At 41.2% G+C, this 21997-nt stretch overlaps 2 protein-coding genes across 8 annotated transcripts in view; one reads left to right on the plus strand and one right to left on the minus strand.

Annotated features, from left to right (window-relative positions):
- Nucleotides 1-416: 416 nt before the first annotated feature.
- On the minus strand, nucleotides 417-6750 carry BORCS8 (BLOC-1 related complex subunit 8). 3 transcript variants are annotated; one of them, XM_075825488.1, is made up of 4 exons: nucleotides 6643-6750; nucleotides 2904-3020; nucleotides 1581-1645; nucleotides 417-731 (listed from the first exon to the last, which is right to left on the minus strand). In XM_075825488.1, exons 2-4 carry the CDS (start codon nucleotides 2991-2993, stop codon nucleotides 620-622), a joined length of 267 nt encoding a protein of 88 aa, XP_075681603.1. In that variant the 5' UTR covers nucleotides 2994-3020; nucleotides 6643-6750; the 3' UTR covers nucleotides 417-619. The 3 variants fall into 3 exon arrangements, with proteins under 3 accessions (XP_075681603.1, XP_075681601.1, XP_075681602.1); XM_075825486.1 differs by having other exon boundaries at nucleotides 2908-3020; nucleotides 6447-6750; XM_075825487.1 differs by having other exon boundaries at nucleotides 2908-3020; nucleotides 6643-6742.
- Nucleotides 6751-6816: 66 nt separating this feature from the next.
- Nucleotides 6817-21997, plus strand: part of RFXANK (regulatory factor X associated ankyrin containing protein) — a 29768-nt gene continuing 14587 nt past the window's right edge. For 2 of the 5 annotated variants that reach the window (XM_075825479.1, XM_075825480.1), the window contains exons 1-7: nucleotides 6817-6955; nucleotides 9035-9160; nucleotides 10374-10454; nucleotides 12790-12855; nucleotides 12938-13038; nucleotides 14682-14807; nucleotides 20470-20536. In XM_075825479.1, the coding sequence (XP_075681594.1) occupies nucleotides 9037-9160; nucleotides 10374-10454; nucleotides 12790-12855; nucleotides 12938-13038; nucleotides 14682-14807; nucleotides 20470-20536 (565 nt within the window). In that variant the 5' untranslated portion in view covers nucleotides 6817-6955; nucleotides 9035-9036. The remainder of the gene's footprint in view (nucleotides 6956-9034; nucleotides 9161-10373; nucleotides 10455-12789; nucleotides 12856-12937; nucleotides 13039-14681; nucleotides 14808-20469; nucleotides 20537-21997) is intronic. The other 3 variants (XM_075825483.1, XM_075825481.1, XM_075825482.1) reach the window with 3 other exon arrangements.

A 21997-nucleotide genomic window follows, 5' to 3' on the forward strand; every position in this document is an offset into this window, starting at 1 on the left:
CCATAATGAGCTTTTGAGGCGTCTTCTTTAGCCAAAATAAAGTGTAGATATAAAAATAAAAAAAACACAGTCTTTCCTTTTCCTCCTGTAAAGATCCACTCCTAGCTTTGGCTGTATAATAAAAATAAAATCACCAGCTACTGCCCCGTGTGAACCCGGCATAAACATCAATGGGGAATATGTGGCAGAGGTTTCCCAAAGAAGGAGCATTACTTGAAAACAGAGTGTTAAAACTTATTTTTTTTGTAGATGCGGTAATGGTAAAGCTTTCTGCTTCTACCACTACCATCAAATATGAAAGGCCTGATGAGAATTCTTAAGATGCCTATAGTATCTGTAACTTAACAGTTTGTCATGTTATTGAACTTTTTCGCCACGTCCAGTAATAAAATGTACTGATAAAAAAACAAAAAAACATCCTATATATACAACATAAATTGAAGCAACGGGAGCCATACACAGGCGCTTTACAAGTCTTCGCACAAGCATGCAACGCGTCATCCTGCTTTGGAACCATAATGGACAAGTCCGGAACACGCGTGTAGAGAAAAGCACAGGAATCCTTTGATTGGGTGAAGTAAGGCAGTAGCAGAGACACTCGGGCAGTACCTACATGCCGCTACCGGCGGCTCTGGACCGTATTCAGCTGATGCTTTAGATTGATAGCTTGTTTCAGGAGGCCGTCAATGCTCTTGAAGTGCACACTGCTGAACGTCATACTTTTAACGGCGCTGCGGGAGGAGGTAAACATGAAACACATTCACAAAATATATAGATTAAAGTCCATCTGTCACCAGAAGGAATAACATACAGACAAGTGGGCCTTTCTAGAAGCTCTAGGGGAATTAACATAAGCCGATTTGCCAAGATGTTTTGCAGAGAGCCTGGGTGCACCTAGTGGCCATGATTTCCAGTAAAAAAAATGTAACCCTTTCACTGCAAAGTATGTATGAATATGCATTACATTAAACGCTCGCTGCATTGATAATTTGAGGGCTACAGATTAGATCTTGGTATCGTATTAAAGCAAAAAAATGTTTAGCTATCAAATGCTAAATAGAATTCAGGTTTTGCCTTTGTCTAAAGTGTGGAAACGGTTGCAACAGCGAAAGGGCTAATAGACAACAATCATCAAGATGAAATGAGCAAGTTCTCCACTTAAACTTAAAACCCGTTTACACAAGCCAATGATCGGGCAAGCATGCGCTCATATGATCGCTCGTTCACGATTATTGCCCTCTGTAAACAGGGCAACGATCAGCCAATGAAAGTGCAAACGCGTGGTCATCGGCTGATTGTATAGTTTATGCAGAAATAAATATTATCGTTGTCAGTAGCACTGTGTAAACAGGGAGACGCGCTGCCGACATGATAGAAATGTATGTAGTAACGATCGCGCGTCCCCATTCATTACTGATCATAGCTAGCGATCAATGAGCTGTCTCGTTGACTGGCACTCGTTGTTATGGTTGGTGATAAAGAACCCTTATTTTGATAAATCTCCCCCCAATGTGTGGCAATCTAGAGAATATCTACCCTCTTGGGGCTGCTTCACAGAATGTAAAGTCTGAAAAACATACCTGCATGCATACTCCACAGTATATACAGATCCTTGACTTTGTTCTTCCCAATTCTGCATATCTGCCTACAACATTAAGAATAAAGTGGTTTTATTTATAGCTTACCAGAAAAAAATAAAAGAAAAATACAGGCGCAGTATACGGCATGTGACCTCCCTCCATACTTATTAAGCTGCGTGCCCACACAGCACATTACCTGCGATGAGTTGCAGATTTTCTGTGTGGAATCTGCACCGAAAGTCCACAACTTAAAGGGAATGTCGCTAGAATTTTTTTTTTTAGTTAAACAATTAGTATTTGAGTGATTACACATTGTTTTAATTTTTTCACAAGTCAGGAAATGTTATAAATTAGATTCTAATTTATAACATTTCCATGTACTGGGCACTAGATGGAGCAGTTCCCAAAATTGCAGCATGGTCAATGTGGTAAAGCAACCTCATTGATTTATGCTGCAATTTGGGGTAGACACACTCTCTCTAGTGTCCTCATACAATCCCCCCTCCCTTCTTCTGGCTAGTGCCAGGATACGGAGGGGGTTGAATCTTCAAACCTCCTACACTGTGTGCTGCTATTTTCTGAGCGACTGCACAGTGTAGGAGGATTAGATACAGGGCTCAGCAGACAGTATAACACTAACATACACACACATCACATACACGAACATAAATTACCTGCTGCCGCCGCCTCCGCTGGTCTACGCTCCTATTCCTTGCGCCTGAACATATGGCCGGAAGCCGCGGCTGGAAGTCGTCATCTGACTGTCCGGCAGCGGCTTCCGGTCCACATGAAAATGGCGCCGGATTTCGCTCTGCGAACGAGCTTTGTTTTGGACTGTGTGGGAGCGGCGCATGTGCCGTTCCCACACAGACGGTGTACGCTCTAGTGAATGGAACGGCTCCCGTTCGCATTCTCTATGGGGTTGTATGTGCCATATTCCATCTCTGTATGTGTCGTTAATCGACACATACAGAGATGAAAAATAAAATGGCAGCCCCCATAGAGAAGTAAAAGTAAGAACAATGTAAAAAGTAGAACATGAGAACACAAATAAATAAAATTTATGTTAATATCCTATTAAAAGCAATATAATAAAAAAATTCATGACACCTTCCCTTTAAGTGAAGTATAAAGCATGTGAATTGAGTTTAACAAAAACGAATGCACATGCTCCACAAAAAAAGATCTGCATGGATTTGGGATAGTTGCTTGAATATTAGTTTTTAGACCTGAACTGGAATTGAGCTTTTATTTTCTAACTAATGCACAGGCAGACACACAGACACGGTTACATAGTAGAGTAGGCGCTTGTGTTATGCTTACCCACCTTGTGTTGAGCCAGTTCTGGAAGAGACCTGCGGACATGTTCTTGAAGTCTATATAGAGCCACAGAAGGCTCATTGGCGAGGACATACATGCTCTCGGTAAACTTGTCCGTTACTAGAAGAAAACAAAGACGCTTCGGGTCTCATGTAAAAATAATTCCATCAAGGATGATTTTTAGGCCGGGTTCCCACGTAGCGTAAACGCTGCGGAATTTCCACAGCATTCAAAGAGACTCTTTCACCACATTATAAGTGCCCTGTCTCCTACATAGTCTGATCGGCGCTGTAATGTAGATAACAGCAGTGTTTTTTATTTTGAAAAACGATCATTTTTGAGCAAGTTATGAGCAATTTTAGATTTATGCTAATTCGTTTCTTAATAGACAACTGGGCGTGTTTTTACTTTTGACCAAGTGGGCGTTGTACAGAGGAGTGCCTACGCTGACCAATCAGTGACCAATCAGTGTCATACACTTCTTATTGGTCCAGCCCAGCTTCTTTCACTGCACAATCACACTGTAACAATGGGCTGGAACAATGAGAAGTGTATGACACGGATTGGTCACTGATTGGTCAGCGTCAGACACTTCTCTGTACAACGCCCAGTTGGTCACTAGTAAAACACGCCCAGTTGTCTATTAAGAAACTCATTAGCCTAAATCTAAAATTGCTCATAACTTGCTAAAAAATTATCGTTTTTCAAAATAGAAACCACTGCTGTTATCTACATTACAGCGCCAATCAGATTATGTAGGAGATAGGGCACTTATAATCTGGTGACAGAGTCTCTTTAAAAGTATCAGCAAAGTGAATGAGATTTAGAAAATCTTATGGCAATGATGCGGAAAAAAAAAAAAAAACCAGGCCAAAGTTTGCGGAAAGTGTTCTCTGGTGCGTTTTTCATGTTCGCAGAATGTCAATTTATGCTGCGTGTTCTGTGCGTAGATGTTGTGTGTTTGGCCCATAGACTTCAATGGGGAGCAGAAATTCTGCAACAGATTTATGTTGTTGTGGTTTTTACAGCGTTTACGGAGCGTAAGGCTTGTCCACACATAATGGAAATTGCTGCAGAAAATTTCTGCAGCAAGTCCGCTGTGGAAAAACGCACCACTTCATGCATTTTTTTCAATTCTGAGAGATGGTGACATCTCCTCTGAAAAACGCAGCAATTCAGTCTAGTTTCCGCAGCAGGAATTTACATGCTGCGGCACGAAAAATACGCACTGCAGGTCAATTTCTGGTCAAAAATTTTACACAGCGTGTGGATGAGATTTGTTAAATCTTACCCACTTTGCTGCTACTGTATTCTGTTGTGTATTTTCCGTCCACAATTCCGGACTGAAAAAACGCAGCAATTCCATTACGTGGGGACAAATCCTTACCAATGTTTAACACTGAGGGTATGTTCACACGCTAGCTGTCATTTACGGCTGAAATGACAGCCTGTTTTCATAAGAAAACAGCTGCGTCGTTTCAGCCGTAAAAGCTGCTCCTCGTAATATACGAGGCGTCTGTGACGCTCGTATATCTTGAGCTGCTCTTCATTGAGTTCAATGAAGAACGGCTCAAATTACGTAGCAAAGACGTGTCCTGCACTTCTTTGACGAGGCTGTATTTTTATGCGTCGTCGTTTGACAGCTGTCAAACGACGACGCGTAAATTACAGGTCGTCGGCACAGGACGTCGGCAAACCCATTCAAATGAATGGGCAGATGTTTGCCGACGTATTGTAGCCCTATTTTCAGGCGTAAAACGAGGCATAATACGCCTCGTTTACGTCTGAGAATAGGTCGTGTGAACCCAGCCTAAATCCGCAGGTAAAACCGCAGCATTTTAGCAGCAATATTAGCAGGAAAAACACATTATTTGGTGCGGATTTCTGTGACAGATTTACCAGCATTTTTCTAGAGATTCTGCTGCAGAAAATCTGCAGTGTATCCTGTGTGTGGGAACATACCCTTACCCTAAACCTGGGTCTGCAAATCTGCAGAACTAGATTATACAGAACCAATTCAAAAACATCACACAATGTCCGAAGATAAAAAAAAACTGTGGAATAGGTTACATCAAATATCAATTGTTACATATCTTTGCAAGTACTCTGTTCACACTAGCATCATGCCTTCTGTTTAAAAGGATCTATTATGGATAGGACAGATCTAGTTTAACCTTTTAATGACCAGGCCTTAATGACCTGCTAATTTTTTGTTTTTGCCTCTTTGCCTTTCAGCAGCCATTTATTTTTTCATTGATGTGGCTATCCCGCGCAGTTTGGGGGTACAAAAAATGTACTGTGTAAGTTATTTAGCGGCGTGAATATAGAAAAGAGCGATTTTCTGCATTTTTTCGTTTGTTTTTTATCCATTTCACGCCAAAAAAAAAACCTGGTTATATTAATTCTTTGGGTTATTAAGATCACGTAGATACCGAATATGTCTGGGTTTTTTTATTTAATGTACGGGCAATAAAATATATTTTATGCTAAATAATGAGTTTTTTTTAAATATTTTTATTGTTACATTGTTTTTTTTTAATCCCATGAAGGGATACTCCTGTATGCGAATACATTACGCTGTGTCACTATGACACAGGCTTCTGTTCGGGCAGCACATATTGTACCCTAACAGCAATAAACTGAACAGACAGCCCTGGGGTCCTTTCTAGGTCCACAGGGCTGACTGCTGATGGTTTCCCCAGTCTTCGATCACGACACCGGGTTTCGAACATTGCCCTATGTAAACAGGGCATTGAACGACTAATGAACAAGAAAACACTCGTACATTGGCTGACCGCATTAAAAAATAGTCACTAGTCAGGGGTTGTGCGGCCGACAAAACGCAAATGTATGGGGACGAACGATTGTATTAACAATCATTTGTCCCCATGCATTGCGATCATTGCTCAATGAAAATGGCGCAAACGAGCGCCGATCGGCGTGCTGTAATCGCCCGTGATCGGCGTGCTGTAATCGCCGTGCTGTAATCGCCCGTGATCGGTGTGCTGTAATCGCCCGTGATCGGCGTGCTGTAAGCACTGGAGGCGCTCAGGTAAGTTACACATTCAGAGCTCAGCTGTTAGGCCACATGAATCTCTAGAGTTCAGATAAACTGAATACAGATTCTAAGGAGGAGGCAGCGGAATTTATTATTCACTGTGGATGTGAATGGAGGAGAAGAAGAAATGTAGCACAAAGTCAGCGTAAGAAGTAATGCAACGCACTCACGGCCAATCGCTCATTTATATGCCATTTTATCGATACTTGCCCAGTACGAACGGAGATCCTCGACGATAAACGTTATAAAAGTATCATTTATGTTCACAGTTTTATACCGCGGCATGATGTTGTGACTTCTACAGTAGGCATTTTTGATCAGTGCACCCCTCACAAAGGAGTGTCACGAAGAACTTTTCAAACCACAGACAGAAGATTGGTGTCTGAACAGTCATAGTTTGATGTGCGTTTTAACGGGGCAGTGAGATCACGGGGAACGTCTACGTTGTGGGGACATGGACTTCCTCCTAGAAGTCTCAGGCTCATTACCTTTCTTCACCTTTATCTGCATCTCCTGCTCCTCCATAGTCACCGCACTGCTTACACACAGGCAGACCTTATGACGGCTACTCCTACTTCACAGGACCGGTCCGTGACCAGTAGCCGTCCGGGTGCAACAAAAAACAAAGGTTCCGCCTGTAAACAACAGCAACACATAAAACCCTCGCGGATATATATCACGCACACACTGTAATCCACTAGTTACGTAGCACTACTAATCCCAGCAGTTCATCAGGACGACTACTCCATAAACCACAATACAGCAGCGGACATCTGACTACCCTCTGGCGAATCACAGGACAGACTGAAATGTCGACCAATCAGTAGCTGCGTGGAGCTATCCAATGAGAAAGCGCCTCACATCTAAACACCAGGAAGTGTGTGCGGCTTGTCTGCGAGGTACCTGGCCTGTTTAACGCTTGCAATGCCGCACAGCAGGAGGGAGCTGCGCCTTTAAGAACCTGGATAAGACGGATGCTGACCATTCCATTATACGGGTGGGTGGAAGAACTTGTGCAATTATTGTTGGGGTTTTACTGATAATGCAATTCTCACTGAACTTCAACTGCAAGCTTATTATCAATGGGACATTAAATAGCTTTTCTGCAATCCATTGTTCCCTGTTATCAGCCACATGAGAATTGTTTTGTTAACCTCGGGGTTTGATGGCACTGGGCTCTAGATTTCTGGTCTCCGCATGTATATGTATATATATATATATATATATATATATATATATATATATATATATATATATTCCAATCCTTGCACCTGATCCCTGTAATGCCTTATCATTGGTCCCTTATTGAAAACTTTAATAAACGACTTTTTTCCATGCTTGGTTTTTCCATGCCAAACTGCAAAAAGTAGGAAAAAAAAGTTTGTAATGTACTTACCATCAAAATACCATACTGGCTTCCCGGCCAACGTGACATTGTGGGTATATTCATGTCACTGCAGCCTGGTCGTGTTTCATCTTTATTTAGTTGTATTTTATGAAACCGTAAAAACCCACGAGGCCTAAAATAAATCCTGACAGAGTAACATTGATATTAAAAGAGATAAATGAAATCAGATAATATAAAAAATAATTTTTAATAGATTTTTGTGTAAAGATAAGGAAAAGTGAAGCATTTGCTCACATCGACCAGTCAGAGTTAAGATCTCATTTTTTAGAAGGCCTGTTGAAAATGAAAGAAGAAATCTGATTGGTTGTGTCGAAGAAACCCCTTCCAGGTAGCACCTTTTGGGATGGGTGCTCTAATGGGCTCCCTCTGCTTTGTCAGGTGGTATTCAAATATGGTAATTGAAGTATCAGCAGTGCATCGGGAGATCAATAAAGACAATAGCAATCTTGTTAGGGATCTGGCAGGTACTACGTCTAGGTATACTCCTGGGATTAATCAATCCACACCTGAGGCCAGACCTGTTAGACTGACACCGTCTCCCACCAACCAGGGTGGCAGGCTCAGGAGTGGGAGAGCCTATCGCGGCCTGGTCAGTCGGAGTTAGCTCCGCCCCCTGTCCTTTATTACCTGCCGTGTTCTCTTCCTCAGTGCTTGTAATTCTTCTGGATTCCTGGCCCCACTGCTGCTTGCTCCAGCCTGCTCCAGCCTGCTTCTGCCGTGCTTCTGCCTTGCTGCAGTTCCGCTTAACCTGCTTCGCTTTGCCCCTGGCTTGCTTCCTTCTCCGTGCTCACGTTGGTATACTCCACTTCATCCTGGTCCTGACTATTCATTCACCGCTCCGTTTCCTCGCGGCGTTCCGTGGGCTACTGCCCCTTCCCTTGCGTGTTCCCTGTTTGTTCTCCCGTGCACTTAGACAGCGTAGGGACCGCCGCCCAGTTGTACCCCGTCGCCTAGGGCGGGTCGTTGCAAGTAGGCAGGGACAGGGCGGTGGGTAGATTAGGGCTCACTTTCCCTTCACCTCCTTCCTGCCATTACAAATCTGTTGTCTCAATCAATATTCTCATTTATTATTAAGATACATAGGTTAATATACCCTCAGGGCGTACCCTCTAACCAGGGTGTTACCTCTCATGGAACAACCAATCATAACATTTTACACGTAGACTGAAAATACGTCATAGAGTACCTTCCCACTGAGGTCACGTGATCTTTCTAACACCTGCAAATCCTGGCCTACAAACAATAGAAATGTAGGAGGTTTTCATAAGTCTATGTGGTGATTTCATATGTGTGTGAAATACTGAGATGAAGAGAATTAATTACAAATATGATGATTATTTCAGGTCTAGGCATTCTGCCAGACTCCTATCTACCAGTATTGAAGGCCACGAAAAAGAACGCAAAGTAATAACTTATTCCCTTGTGATTCAAACAGAACCAGAAAGAGATCATTACAAGATGGAGAATACATATCTTCATAATCCGGCATCCTGCTTGATAATACATAGTGTAGTTTAATACAGAGAACATAAGCAATTTGACCATCCATCACAGTTGCTACTAGCAACTGCTTAACACTTCCTTTGCAGCAGGTCTGATAAATCTCTTCCAAAGCATATAAAGTGTAATGTATATTAAAAATGGGAAATCTCTTTTTTTTTCTCCCAGCAATGGCAGACCATATGGAAGATACCTCAGCCTGTCTTATTGATGATGGGAGCATAGTCATCTTAAATATTTACCCTGAAACCCAGACTGGCTCAGATACGGAGGAAGACGTCACCCAGTTGAATGGTAACGTGAACATAAAATTGTATTACTAGTTACAATTAGTTTGTTTGCAATCTTGGAACAGTAGTCATAAACCTTTTTTCACCCGATAGCCATATACAAATATAATAAGTGGCATTGAGCTATTTAAAGTACTGAAGTGTAACAAAGCTATGTCCAAAAGCAAATTATTGTTAAAGGGGTTGCCCAGGATAAGAAAAAAAAAAGGGTCAGCTTTATTTATAAAACAAAATAGTATGATGCTTGTCCAACAGACCCTTTTTCTAAGACCAGGATCACACACAAACTTTTCATGCAGTTTTTGGTGCAGTTTTTGTCTCCACTTCTGGCAATGGCTCAAAAAACTGCGTCAAAACTGTGTGTATGATCCTGGCCTATTACTACTATTTACAGCCTATTTCTAATAAAAGATACTTAAAACAACTCAAATAGTACATACTCAACGGGGGCTAAAGTCAGCAGTGGAGTATCACAAGGTTCTATATTGGGTTACATTTTTTATTTATTTTTTCATGAATGACCTTGTTACACCTCTTGCACATGGCTGAGTTCGGGCTGTGAAAAACGGTCCGTGTGTCGGACGGATTTCCTGGCCCGACCGCGGTACAGGTGATCGGGACTCCTGGCATCATAGATATTTATGATGTTAGGAGTCTCTGACTCCCCACGGAACTGCTGCTCCGTACTGTATAATTTTGTTCAGCACGGAACAGCAGTTCCGCGGGAAGGCAGGGACTCCTAACATCATAAATGTCTATGATGCCAGGAGTCCTGTACCGTGGTCGGGCTGGGAAATCCAGTTGACACTCGGACCGTTTTTCACGGCCTGATCTTGGTCGTGTGCAAGAGCACTTAATAGAATAGAGACGTCTGTTTTTGCTGATGGCACAAAACTTTGTAGGATACTCAGGTTGATTGTGAAATTTATTGTAGATAAATGTAAAGTAATAGAATAAAACTAGGTATAGCAGAACAAGAAAAGGACCTGGACATACTGGTTACAAGTAAGTTGAGCAGCAGTACTCAATGTCAAGCAGCAGCTGCAAAGGCAAATTTTAGGATGTATGAAAAGAGAGAAAAGAACCTGTGATCCCAAATGTAACATTGCCACACTATAAATCTCTCAAGACCACATCTTGTTTTGAGATCCACGCTCATACTACTCATGTAGCTTTTTTTTTTTAGATGATCTGAGTACTGTTTTCTCCTTACACAGTTGGCCCACTGAAATATTCCACAACCCTAACCAACAGACAACGAGGAAACATGGTATCTGTATTACCGGCAACTCTGGACTGTAAGTTGCAAATCCAATGCTCATTTGTCCTACAGTTTATACTTCTTATACAGTTCTGTAGCTTGTTATCATTTTGTAGTCAGATTTCATATGTCAGCGAAACGGCAGAAGAATATAGACATAGAAACAACTGCTGCTTCTTGGCTTGGACATTGCTGGTTATAAACTTTTAGGATTGATATTTAAAATAATATAAGGTAGAAAACATTCCTAAGCAAGTCACAATTATTAAAGGGTAACTTAAAGAGGCTCTGTCACCAGATTTTGCAACCCCTATCTGCTATTGCAGCAGATAGGCGCTGCAATGTAGATTACAGTAACGTTTTTATTTTTAAAAAACGAGCATTTTTGGCCAAGTTATGACCATTTTTGTAGTTATGCAAATGAGGCTTGCAAAAGTCCAAGTGGGTGTGTTTAAAAGTAAAAGTCCAAGTGGGCGTGTATTAGGTGCGTACATCGGGGCGTTTTTAATACTTTTACTAGCTGGGCGCTGTGAAGAGAAGTAACATCCTCTTCTCTTCAGAACGCCCAGCTTCTGACAGTGCAGATCTGTGACGTCACTCACAGGTCCTGCATCGTGATGGCCACATCGGCAGCAGAGGCTACAGTTGATTCTGCAGCAGCATCAGCGTTTGCAGGTAAGATCGACTTACCTTCAAACGCTGATGCTGCTGCAGAATCAACTGTAGCCTCTGGTGCCGATGTGGCCGTCACGATGCAGGACCTGTGAGTGACGTCACAGGTCTGCACTGTCAGAAGCTGGGCGTTCTGAAGAGAAGAGGATGTTACTTCTCTTCAGAGCGCCCAGCTAGTAAAAGTATTAAAAACGCCCCGATGTACGCACATAATACACGCCCACTTGGACTTTTACTTTTAAACACACCCACTTGGACTTTTGCAAGCCTCATTTGCATAACTACAAAAATGGTCATAACTTGGCCAAAAATGCTCGTTTTTTAAAAATAAAAACGTTACTGTAATCTACATTGCAGCGCCGATCTGCTGCAATAGCAGATAGGGGTTGCAAAATCTGGTGACAGAGCCTCTTTAAAGCCCGTACACCACTTGCTCAGCTTTTTGAGAAAAGCCGATAAGAAAGTAAGCGGCTCAGCGCTCACCCCGGTGCTTCTGCTGCTTAGTCTTAGAGATCGGTGGGGTCTCAGTGCTCAGATTCCCACTGATCAAAACTTCTGATGTCACTATGACGTCAGAAGTTTTTTGAAAGTTTAGTTACCCTTTAAAATATAGAATTTTTCTTGAAAATCTACAGTGGTAGATGTGAACCCTTGTATTGGTTCTATTTGTATGACTTTGAGATCAAGATCTGATAAATTTTAGGTTGAATTTATGCAGAATTTAGCTTTTTTATTTCTACATTTTTTCTTTTCTTGCTGCAATTGATAACTGCAGGATTGGGAAATTGATATAACCAAGGCTAACAAACATGAGTGACTTACAACTGCAGTCCTCATGCAGTGTCATTGGTAAGTTTTATTACCTTGTAGGGTTTCTCCGAGACCTTAATAATGATGACCTATTCTTTGTCACATCAGTGGGGGCCTGACTTCAGGCACCATCAGTTGACTGAAGGAGCTGTGGCGCTTCAGTGCCTTCCACATCCTCTTCATTGTTTACCAGTCACAACACCATACATTTTGTAGTATCTGTAACTGGTAGTGCAGCTCAGTCCCATTCACTTGAATGGGACGGAGTTACAGTACCAGGCACAGTGAGAGTGGCGGCCCCTTCAGTAAGCTGTTGTGCCAGGAGTCAGACTCCCACTGATCAGAATGGGTAGGCCATCAATATTATAGTCCTGGAAAACCCCTTTGAGGCTCAATGCACACGATGCATATTACGTGTGGTTTTGCAGCGCAGATTTGCGTGCGGAAAATCCGCAGCGTGATACAGTACCAGCATAGTCGGTGAGAAATCTCATGTACACGCTGCAATATTTTTTGGGACGGAAATTGACCTGCGGTGCGTATTTTAAAATCTGCAGCATGTCAATTTATCTCGTGTTTCCGCTCGCTGCCTAGTGCTGTGGAAAATCGCACCAAAATCCGCAGCATGAAAACACGCCGAAAAACTAATCAAAACGTAAAAACCGCACCGAAAAACGCAAGATTAGGTTTGGCTTTCACCTGCAAATTGCCTGCATATTGCTGCGGTTTTGGTGCATATTTTCCGCAGCAAAATACGCAACGTGTGCATGCAGCCTAAGCGGTTTCCCTTTGTTTGGACAGTCTTTGTCTCCTTTAAATTTCATGTAATATTTACAGTGCATATTTCTAGTGAACAGAAAGATCATTGCGTGTCTCTTGCCTCACCCTAGCCCTTTCTGTACAGCAGCTTGCAGCTCAGGGAGAGCTGACTCAGCTAAAAGAATATCTGCAAAAAGGTATGTCCTGTAAACTCATTGGTGACTGTTTGTGCAGTCCGTATGGACAAACTCCAATCCTGATTTATTTCATTCCATCCAGATGATACATTTTTAAACCGACCAGACGAGCGAGGCTTTACTCCTTTAATGTGGGCAGCTGCTTTTGGTGAGATCGAGACTGTCCGTTACCTTCTGGAACTGGTAAATACAAGACATTTATATTGCTCATTTTCTAGGAAGACACTTTGCAGATACAGACTTAGGCCAGATTCACATGTCCGAGTTGCACCTGTGCGGGTCCCGTTTTCACGGATCCCCATAAACTTGAGTCTATCAAGGGATCCGTAAAAACGGAAGCAAATAGGAAATGTTATACTCTTCAATGGACCCTTCACACGGTCCGTTAAAACAATGGCCGTGTGAACGGCCCAATTGAAATACATGCTTCTGTGTGACGGCCGTTGTTTTAACGGCTGTCACACGGACATATTCTGGTTTTAAAGAATAACAGTCGTCTCATAAAACTTTTGAGATGTCATATTGACACGTCAGAAGACTTGATCGGTGGGGGTCCGGGTGCTGAGCCACCCACTGATCGCTAAAAATGAAGTGTCAATAGCGCCGAGTGCCAATTCAGCATTGATGGGATCACTTCAGCTCTTCTATCTGCCCCTTCGTTTTAACGATCGGTGGGGGTCTCCGAACCCAGACCTCCACCAATCATAACTTCTGACATGTCACTATGACAAAGACGAGGACTATGGGCCTCATGTATCAAAACCGTCAATAAAATACACTGGTCTCGTTGACTACACAAACCAATCAGAAGTGAGCTTTACTTTTCTCTGCTAAACCGCAAAAATAAAAGAAGTGGACTGTAGTTAATATGAGCAACAAGATCACATTTTCTCTGAGACAGTTTTAATACATAGGTTCTAAGGGCCTGTTCGCATGTATGATGCTGACCAATCAATGACCAGTCAGCATCATACACTCATCTCCATTGATTTACACAGCAGCGATGTGCAGCCACATAAACAGAGATTAACGTTACTGCAGTGTCCTGATAATGAATACACATGACCATCCAGCCTGGACGTCATGTGTACTCAGAATCCTGACACTTCTTAATCTTTTCTGTGAGATTTCCAGCAAGGGAAACGAAATCTCGTTTACCTCCGTAATCTCGCGAGATTATGCGTGGCTTGCTGGAAATCTCACAGAAAAGATTCAGAGGTGTCAGGATTCTGAATACACATGACGTCCAGGCTGGAGGTCATGTGTATTCATTATCAGGACACTTGTGTATCTGGCTGCACATCGTTCTAGTAAGAACACTATGTGCTGTGTAAATGAATGTAGAGGAGTGTATGACGCTGACTGGTCACGGATTGGTCAGCGTCATACACATAAACACGCCCAGTTAAAAACACAATACACGCCCAGTTGGACATAACGAAAAAAAAAACGCCCAGTTGTCCATTTCAAATTTCATTTGCATATATATAAAATAGCTCATAACTTGGCCAAAAATGAACGTTTTAAAAAAAAAAAAAAACGTTACTGTTCTCTACATTGCAGCGCCGATCACATGCAATAGGAGATAGGGATTTGAGAATCTGGTGACAGAGCCTCTTTAAAACTGTTTTTTTTCCCAGAATTTTTGATCATAGAAAAGAATTAGGTGACCGGGTGCTGCCAAGTCACAGATGTACTATATGTTCACACAAAAAATTGAAAAGCAAATTCTATGAGGAAAACCTACACTGTAATGCCAGCTCTGAAATTTCAATATAATTACTGTACAATAAGAATATTGGTGTAACATTAATATCTGTCTACAGGGAGCAGACCCTCACATCCTGGCCAAAGAGCGGGAAAGTGCCTTGTCTCTGGCAAGCACTGGAGGATATTCCGATATTGTGACTTTGCTCCTGAGTAAGAAAGTGGATATTAATATTTATGACTGGGTAAGGCAATGTATTGTTCGACAATAACTGTTGTGGCATTTAACCCCCTCCTGACATCCGCCATATATACACGGCGCACGTCGGGTGGGGGAATATGGAGCGGTCTATGGAATATGGAGCTCCATAGAACGAGCGTGTCAGCTGCGTGTTACAACTGAAACTTCAGGATAACGAGCGGGATCCCGTACTCCTGTGAACATGAGGAGAGTGTCAGTATCACAATATACTGCAATATATTTAGTATGGCAGTATATGGATCAAATGAGCCAACGATCGATGGTTCAAGTCCCCTATGGGGACAAGGGGGAAAAAAAAGTAAAAAAACAGTAACATGAAGTTTTTTTTTTCAATAAATTAAAAAAAACATTTTGTCTTTTTTTTTAAAAAAACCTTTTCTATTTTCCCTCAAGCACAATGTAAAAAAAATAAAAAATTAACATAACTGTTATCTACGCGTCCGTAAAAGTCAGAACTATTATAATGTATCATTATTTAGTCCGCATGTTGAACGCCATTCAAAATTAAAACCGACAGAATCCCAGCTTTTTGGTCACTTCATCTCCCATAAAAAGTGACCAAAAAGTCTCATGTATCCAAAAATTGTACCAATAGAAACTACAGCTCGCCCCGCAAAAATTAGGCTCTCATATCGCTCAATCAACGGAGAAATAAAAAACTTATGTCTCAGAATATGGCGACTAAGCTAAAATTTTATTTTTAACAATTAGTCTTGTCATTGTAAAAATAGTAAAACATAAAAAAAAAACATAGAAATTTGGTATCGCTGTAATCGTATTGACCCGCGGAATAAATTTAACATGCCGTTTTTGCTGCACGGTGAACGCCATAAAAACAAAACCCCCCCAAAATATTTAGGAATCGCTATTTTTTTCCTATTCCACCCCACAAATATTTTTTTCCCCCAGTTTCCCACTACAGCTCGCCCCCCAAAAAACAAGCCACTCAATCTACGTAAAAATAAAAAAGTTATGGGTCTTAGAATATGGTGACACAAAATGATTCTTTTTTTATCATCAAATTTTTCCAGTTTTCTAGTAAATTATATGGTACAATAAATAGTGGCGTGATAATCTACAACTTGTCCCGCAAAAACAAGCCCTCGTACGGAAATATTGATGGAAAAATAAATAGGTTATGGCTTTTGGAAGGTGGGGAGGAAAAAACAAAAGTGAATATACAAAAAATGGCTGCAGCGGGAAAGGGTTAATGTCCTCAGCGAATGGCGTTGCTTTTTTATGCATTCTGCCATTATAAAAAAAACATGTAAATTAAACACTGACTTGTACCACAAAATGATGCCTAAAGACACACTACAAAAAACAAGACCTTAAATAGCTAGATAGAATGGGGCAGATTTACTAATGTGCCTCCGCCTAGAATGTGTAAAAAATGTGCCACAATTTAGAGTGTTGTTTGCGCTTTGATTCATTAAATTTTAGAATTGATGTTTTGCACCTCTCGACACATATAAATAAAACACACACACACACTCAGAATTGGGAGGGGCTTAGTTGGGAAAGGGGCGTCGTTTAAAATGCACCAAAGATCTGGCAGAAAATTCTGCCATAAAATAAGCCAAATCAAAGAGTAGAAGTGTTTAGCGAGTCTAGCTAGATGCACCAAATTTATCATACAGTGTGCACCACTGTGACTGCCTGGTCTAAGTTTACACTGTCTGAAACTCACAGCTTAGTAAATCTGCTTTAATGTGTGGAGGCAAAAACAAAAAGATTTTTCCGGCCCTCAAAGCCAAAAGGAGGGCTTCGGGCTTAATGGGGTTATCTGCATTTTACAAATTCTTTTATAGGAAGGGTCCCACAAAAAAAGCAGGATTTCCGCTTAGGGTATTCCCAGCAATGAGCTGTAATCTAAGGGGTTATAAAGCATTACATGGTTCCCACTAAAATCAATAGTCTGTGTAATGCACAGACGTGCTGGGTCCTCCAGAGATAGAGGCGAACTTTGTAGCTGCTCTCTGCTGTGACTGGTTGACTGAGGGCCCAAACGAGCGAGGGACTCCTCTATTAAAGACTATGTAAACCTTTGAAAAGCAAGATTTTTTTATTTATTACGATGGTGTATCCGTGTGTTTTGTGTAACTTTGTAAATAGCTTTTATAAAAAATTATTTTTACTTTTTTAGATAGAGCTGCTCTGCATTCTGTATACAGAGCAGCTGTATCTTTCGCTATGACCTGAATCCGTCAGTTCTGCAGACCTGACGCCTTCATTGACAGCAGGTACATCGTGTCTCTGACACACAAGATCCACCTGTAAACTATCACATCTAAGTTATGAACTTAGATGTGATAGCTAACGGATGGAGTCTGCGTGTTAGAGACATGCAGGGCCCGCCGACTCTGAACCCGTCGGGTCCACGGGACTGACGGATTGAGTAAATAGCGCTAGATACAGCTGCTCTGTATACAGAATGCAGAGCAGCTCTATCTAAAAAAGTAAAAATAATTTTAATAAAAAGTATTTGCAAAGTTACACAAAACACACTAATACACTTTTTTTTTTTGGTAAAGTTCTACATAGCTTTTAACTCAGAATGCCCTAATGGCATATTTGAAATTCATTTTTTTTAAACTAGACAACCCCTTTTAGGAGTAATATTTGCTTTTTACACTTCAACAAACGTTAAGGGGCCTTCTATATACTAGTCCTTCTCAATGAATTAGAATATCATCAAAAAGTTTATATATTTCAGTAATTCATTTCAAAAAGTGAAACTCATATATTATATAGATTCATTACACACAGAGTGATCTATTTCCAGCATTTTTTTTTTACTTTTAATGTTGATGATTATGGCTAACAGTTAATGAAAACCCAAAATTTTGTATCTCAGAAAATTAGAATATTGGGTAAAAGTTGAAGATTGTAGACTCACGGTGTCACACTCTAATTAGCTAATCAACACAAAACACCTGCAAAGGTTTCCTAAGCCTTTAAAAGGACTGGTCTGCTACTCAGTGGTCCAAAGTCCTGTTTTCAGATGAAAGTCAATTTTGCATTTAATTTGGAAATCAAGGTCCCAGAGTCTGGAGGAAGAGTGGAGAGGCATCAATCCAAGTTGCTTGCGGTCCAGTGTGAGGTTTCCACAGTCAGTGATGGTTTGGGAGCCATGTCATCTGCTTGTGTTGGTCCACTGTGATATCAAGTCCGGAGTCAACGCAGCCGTCTACCTGCTGACCAGCTTTATGGAGATGCGGATTTCATTTTCCAGCAAGACTTGGCACCTGCCCACACTGCCAAAAGTACCAATACCTGGTTTAATAACCACAGTATCATTGCTCTTGATTGGCCAGTAAACTCACCTGACCTAAACCTCATAGACAATCTATGGGGTATTGTCAAGAGGAAGATGAGACACCAGACCCAACAATGCAGACGAGCTGAAGGCTGCTATCAAATCAACCTGGGCTTCCATAACACCTCAGCAGTGCCACAGGCTGATCGCCTCCATGCCACGCCGCATTGATGCAGTAATTCATGCAAAAGGAGCCCCGACCAAGTATTGCATGCATATACTGTACATACTTTTCAGTAGGCCAACATTTCCGTATTAAAGATAATTTTTTAAATTGGGCTTATTTAATATTCTAATTTTCTTAGACACTAAATTTTGGGTTTTCATTAACTGTTAGCCATAATCATCAACATTAAAAGAAAAAAAATGCTGGAAATAGATCCCTCTGTGTGTAATGAATCTATATAATATGAGTTTCACTTTTTGAATTGAATTACTGAAATAAATTAACTTTTTGAATATACTCTGATTCATTGAGAAGGACTAGTATGTGTGTATGTATGAATATATATATATATATATATATATATATATATATATATATATATATATATATATAATGTGTGTGTGAAAATATCACACTTTTTCATCTTTAAATGGACACTTACTTTTCAAACAACTTTGAAATTGCTAATCTAATAATATACCTAATATATAACAACTTTGTAATTTACTTACTGTTCAAATGTAGTTGTTTTATTCATGCAAATTTTGTGTGAAGTTACTACCGCTAGGTGTCTGATTTACTGTAGTCTGCTGTCCACCTCCTGTTGTCAAGCTAAATCCGTGCCTAGTTACAGAGCAGAGGAGATGAACTGCAAGAAGTGGGATTCTGGCTCTTCACAGCCTGCCCATAGAAGTCTATGTAGAGGGGAGGGGGAGCAGGGAGAGAGAAACAGAGACATACTGCTTAAACAAGTCTATAGAGAGTGGAGGGAGGAGCAGAGGGAGAAAGAGGCACACAGACATGCAGCAGCTTCCTGGTAAGTGTTATATCTCACCCACATGCTGGATTCTCAGCTACACTTCTCATTACCTCTGTATAATCTCCTCCATGCTGCTGCAACTTTTATATATGTGATAGAACAGGAGATTCCTGTTCTTCTATCTCGATCTATGCGTGCAGTGTGTAGTTCAGAGAAAACAGAATTAGAGCCTACAGAGGGGATAACTGCTGAAAAAATACAAATCCTGTAATGGCCAAAAACCGTGTTATTCCTCATGTACACACATATGAAACCTTATTCTGAAAAGTCACCTAAAAAGTTACGCTTTAAATTTATGAATACACTTAAATACAGTCCAAAAAATTGAAACGTGGTTCCAACTCCATATGTATATGCTAAACTGTCACTCGACCCAATTGGAGTCATACAAACCAAAATACACAAGATATCAATATAAAAAATACGCTTTATTGAATATAAATAAAATACACGACGGTAAAAATATTTAAAAAGTATGGAGCAACTTGTGAACCAAAACACACCTTCCACTAAATGTTGAATTAGGCACTTAACATGATGCAGTTGGTATCTAGGAATCGAATGCAATAGATGGCTACTAGAAGAACCTATATATAATTACTGCAAGCCTAGCATACAAGGAAAAAATGTAAGGAAAATAATGCAAAAAGAAGTATATATGTATGGACAGAAAGAAACCGGTTTCCTCGCCTGCAGTAAATATATAATGCAAATAATGAAGTATCACTTAGTAGTGTTTGGAAGGAAAAGTCGTATTTAAAGATAGCTCACCTTGATGTAGGACCTGGTCTGTGTGGATGGTAGCCACGCTTTAAATTTATATCGTTTTGAGTCATTTCCTCTACAATGGAGTCCTGATGTGTCTTCTTCACCGCCTTACTTTTATTGTTATATAAATTGTGTATTTTATGTATTAAGATAAGTGTTTCATAACCAGAGATGAACACCGTAATAGATCTCGATAATTTGTATGATCACCACACGGTAGGATTAGAGGTTGAACTTGATGGACCGGTGTTTTTTCAACCTTATTAATTATGTAACTATGAGACATGAAAACTATTGCATCCTGTACTTTTTGCACAACGATCATTTAGAGATGAGAACACTGACAGCTCAGCTTCTTCTATATAGCTGTAATTCCAGTGTGAAATAAAGCTCTTTATCATTCCTGTGAAAGAACAAAGCATTGGGCAGTCAGTTGGCAGCTGGGTTGTTAGTCTTCCCTTCATTATAAGTGAGACATTTTATACTGTGATGGGTTAATCATCTGCCTTGTGAAAAAGCAGAAATGTATCGTTATACATATAAATTACCTGTGGATTGTTTTTCTCTTGCAGAATGGGGGGACGCCATTACTGTATGCAGTGAGAGGGAATCATGTAAAATGCGTGGAGGTGTTGCTAGGTACCTATACATATTTTTATTTTTATTATTGAGTCTGTATGCATTATACACTGCAAAAGCCGCAAAGAATCTGCAACTAAATCCGCAAGTGTTACCTGTGGATTTTGGTGTGGATTTCACCCTATGCATTACGACTTTCATTTGAGGTTAAAATCCATGAGAGCATTGAAATGCTTTAAAATCCACAACATGCCTTCAATTCCTTGCTGATTTATTTTCTGCTACATGTGGATGAAGTTTAAATTGCTGCGACTTGTCCCTGCATAATCCACACTGAAAATCCACAGCACTTCTGAATTCATCCTTAGGGACACTGTTGTATTTTACACAGTGGAGTCACATTATTATGACCACCAGCTAATATCTAGAGTAACCGCCGTGTGCAGCACGGACAGCAGCTAGACGGGCTGGGAGTGACTCAATAAGATGCTGGTAGGTTGTCTCATGTATCTGGAGCCATGCTGACTGCAGAGCATCCCACATTTACTGGAGGGTGCGTGGAGGAGGATCCATAGAGCGAATAAGACGATCGAGTTGGTCAAACAGATGTTCAATTGGGTTCTAGTCCGGCGACTTAGGGGGCCGGGGAAGTACTTGGAAGTCTCGGTCGTGCTCTTCCAACCACTGTCGGACATTTTTTGGACGTGTGACATGTCGCGTTGTCTTGCTGGAAGATTCCATCTGCCCCAGGGAAGACAAACAGCATGTATGGGTGGACGTGATCTGCAACGATGGCTTCATACCCAAATCGGTTCAGAGTGCCTTTCACACGGGTGAGTTGGCCCAGAGAATGGCAAGAAAAAAATTCCCCAGACCATAACGCAACCCTTTGCCAATCATCAGTGGTTCAATTCCGATACTGCCGTGCAAATTGAAGCCTTTTTTTTTCAATGCACCTTTGTTATCACAGGAGCAGTGAACAACCGTCTGCTTCGGAGCCCCATACGCAGTAGGGTTCGCTGAACTGTTGTTTTGGACACATGTCTGGTAGCCCCCTAGTTGATTTTCACGGTGAGCTGCTCCACTGTAGCGTGTCATTTGGCCCTGGCGCACCTTCGTAGCCGACATTCACCTCTTACATCATGGCACATGGTGCTCTGCAGTTTCCACGTCGGTTATTCGCAATGGTGCTATTTGTCCACTCACGATACACTTTCACCACAGCAGCACGCGCACCGTTCACAAACTGCTGCTTGAGAAACACTGCCACCCTTGGCCCGAAAGCCAATAATCATCCCTTTTTGCAACTCTGATCGCCCCTTTTGCCCATGGCAACAACGAGTGATATGTGTTCAGACAGCCTATCGCACACCTTATATACCCACCAAGCCAGCCAGCGACACATCACTTCCTTCATGGGCTACGCGTTGCCGACGTCGAAAGTAGGAGATGGTCATAATGTGACACGACTGTGTATATATACGTATAGACAAATATTTGTGGGAATATTTTGAGGGGCTA

Source organism: Rhinoderma darwinii, chromosome 1, assembly GCF_050947455.1.
Source record: "Rhinoderma darwinii isolate aRhiDar2 chromosome 1, aRhiDar2.hap1, whole genome shotgun sequence".
Classification (NCBI taxonomy): domain Eukaryota; kingdom Metazoa; phylum Chordata; class Amphibia; order Anura; family Rhinodermatidae; genus Rhinoderma; species Rhinoderma darwinii.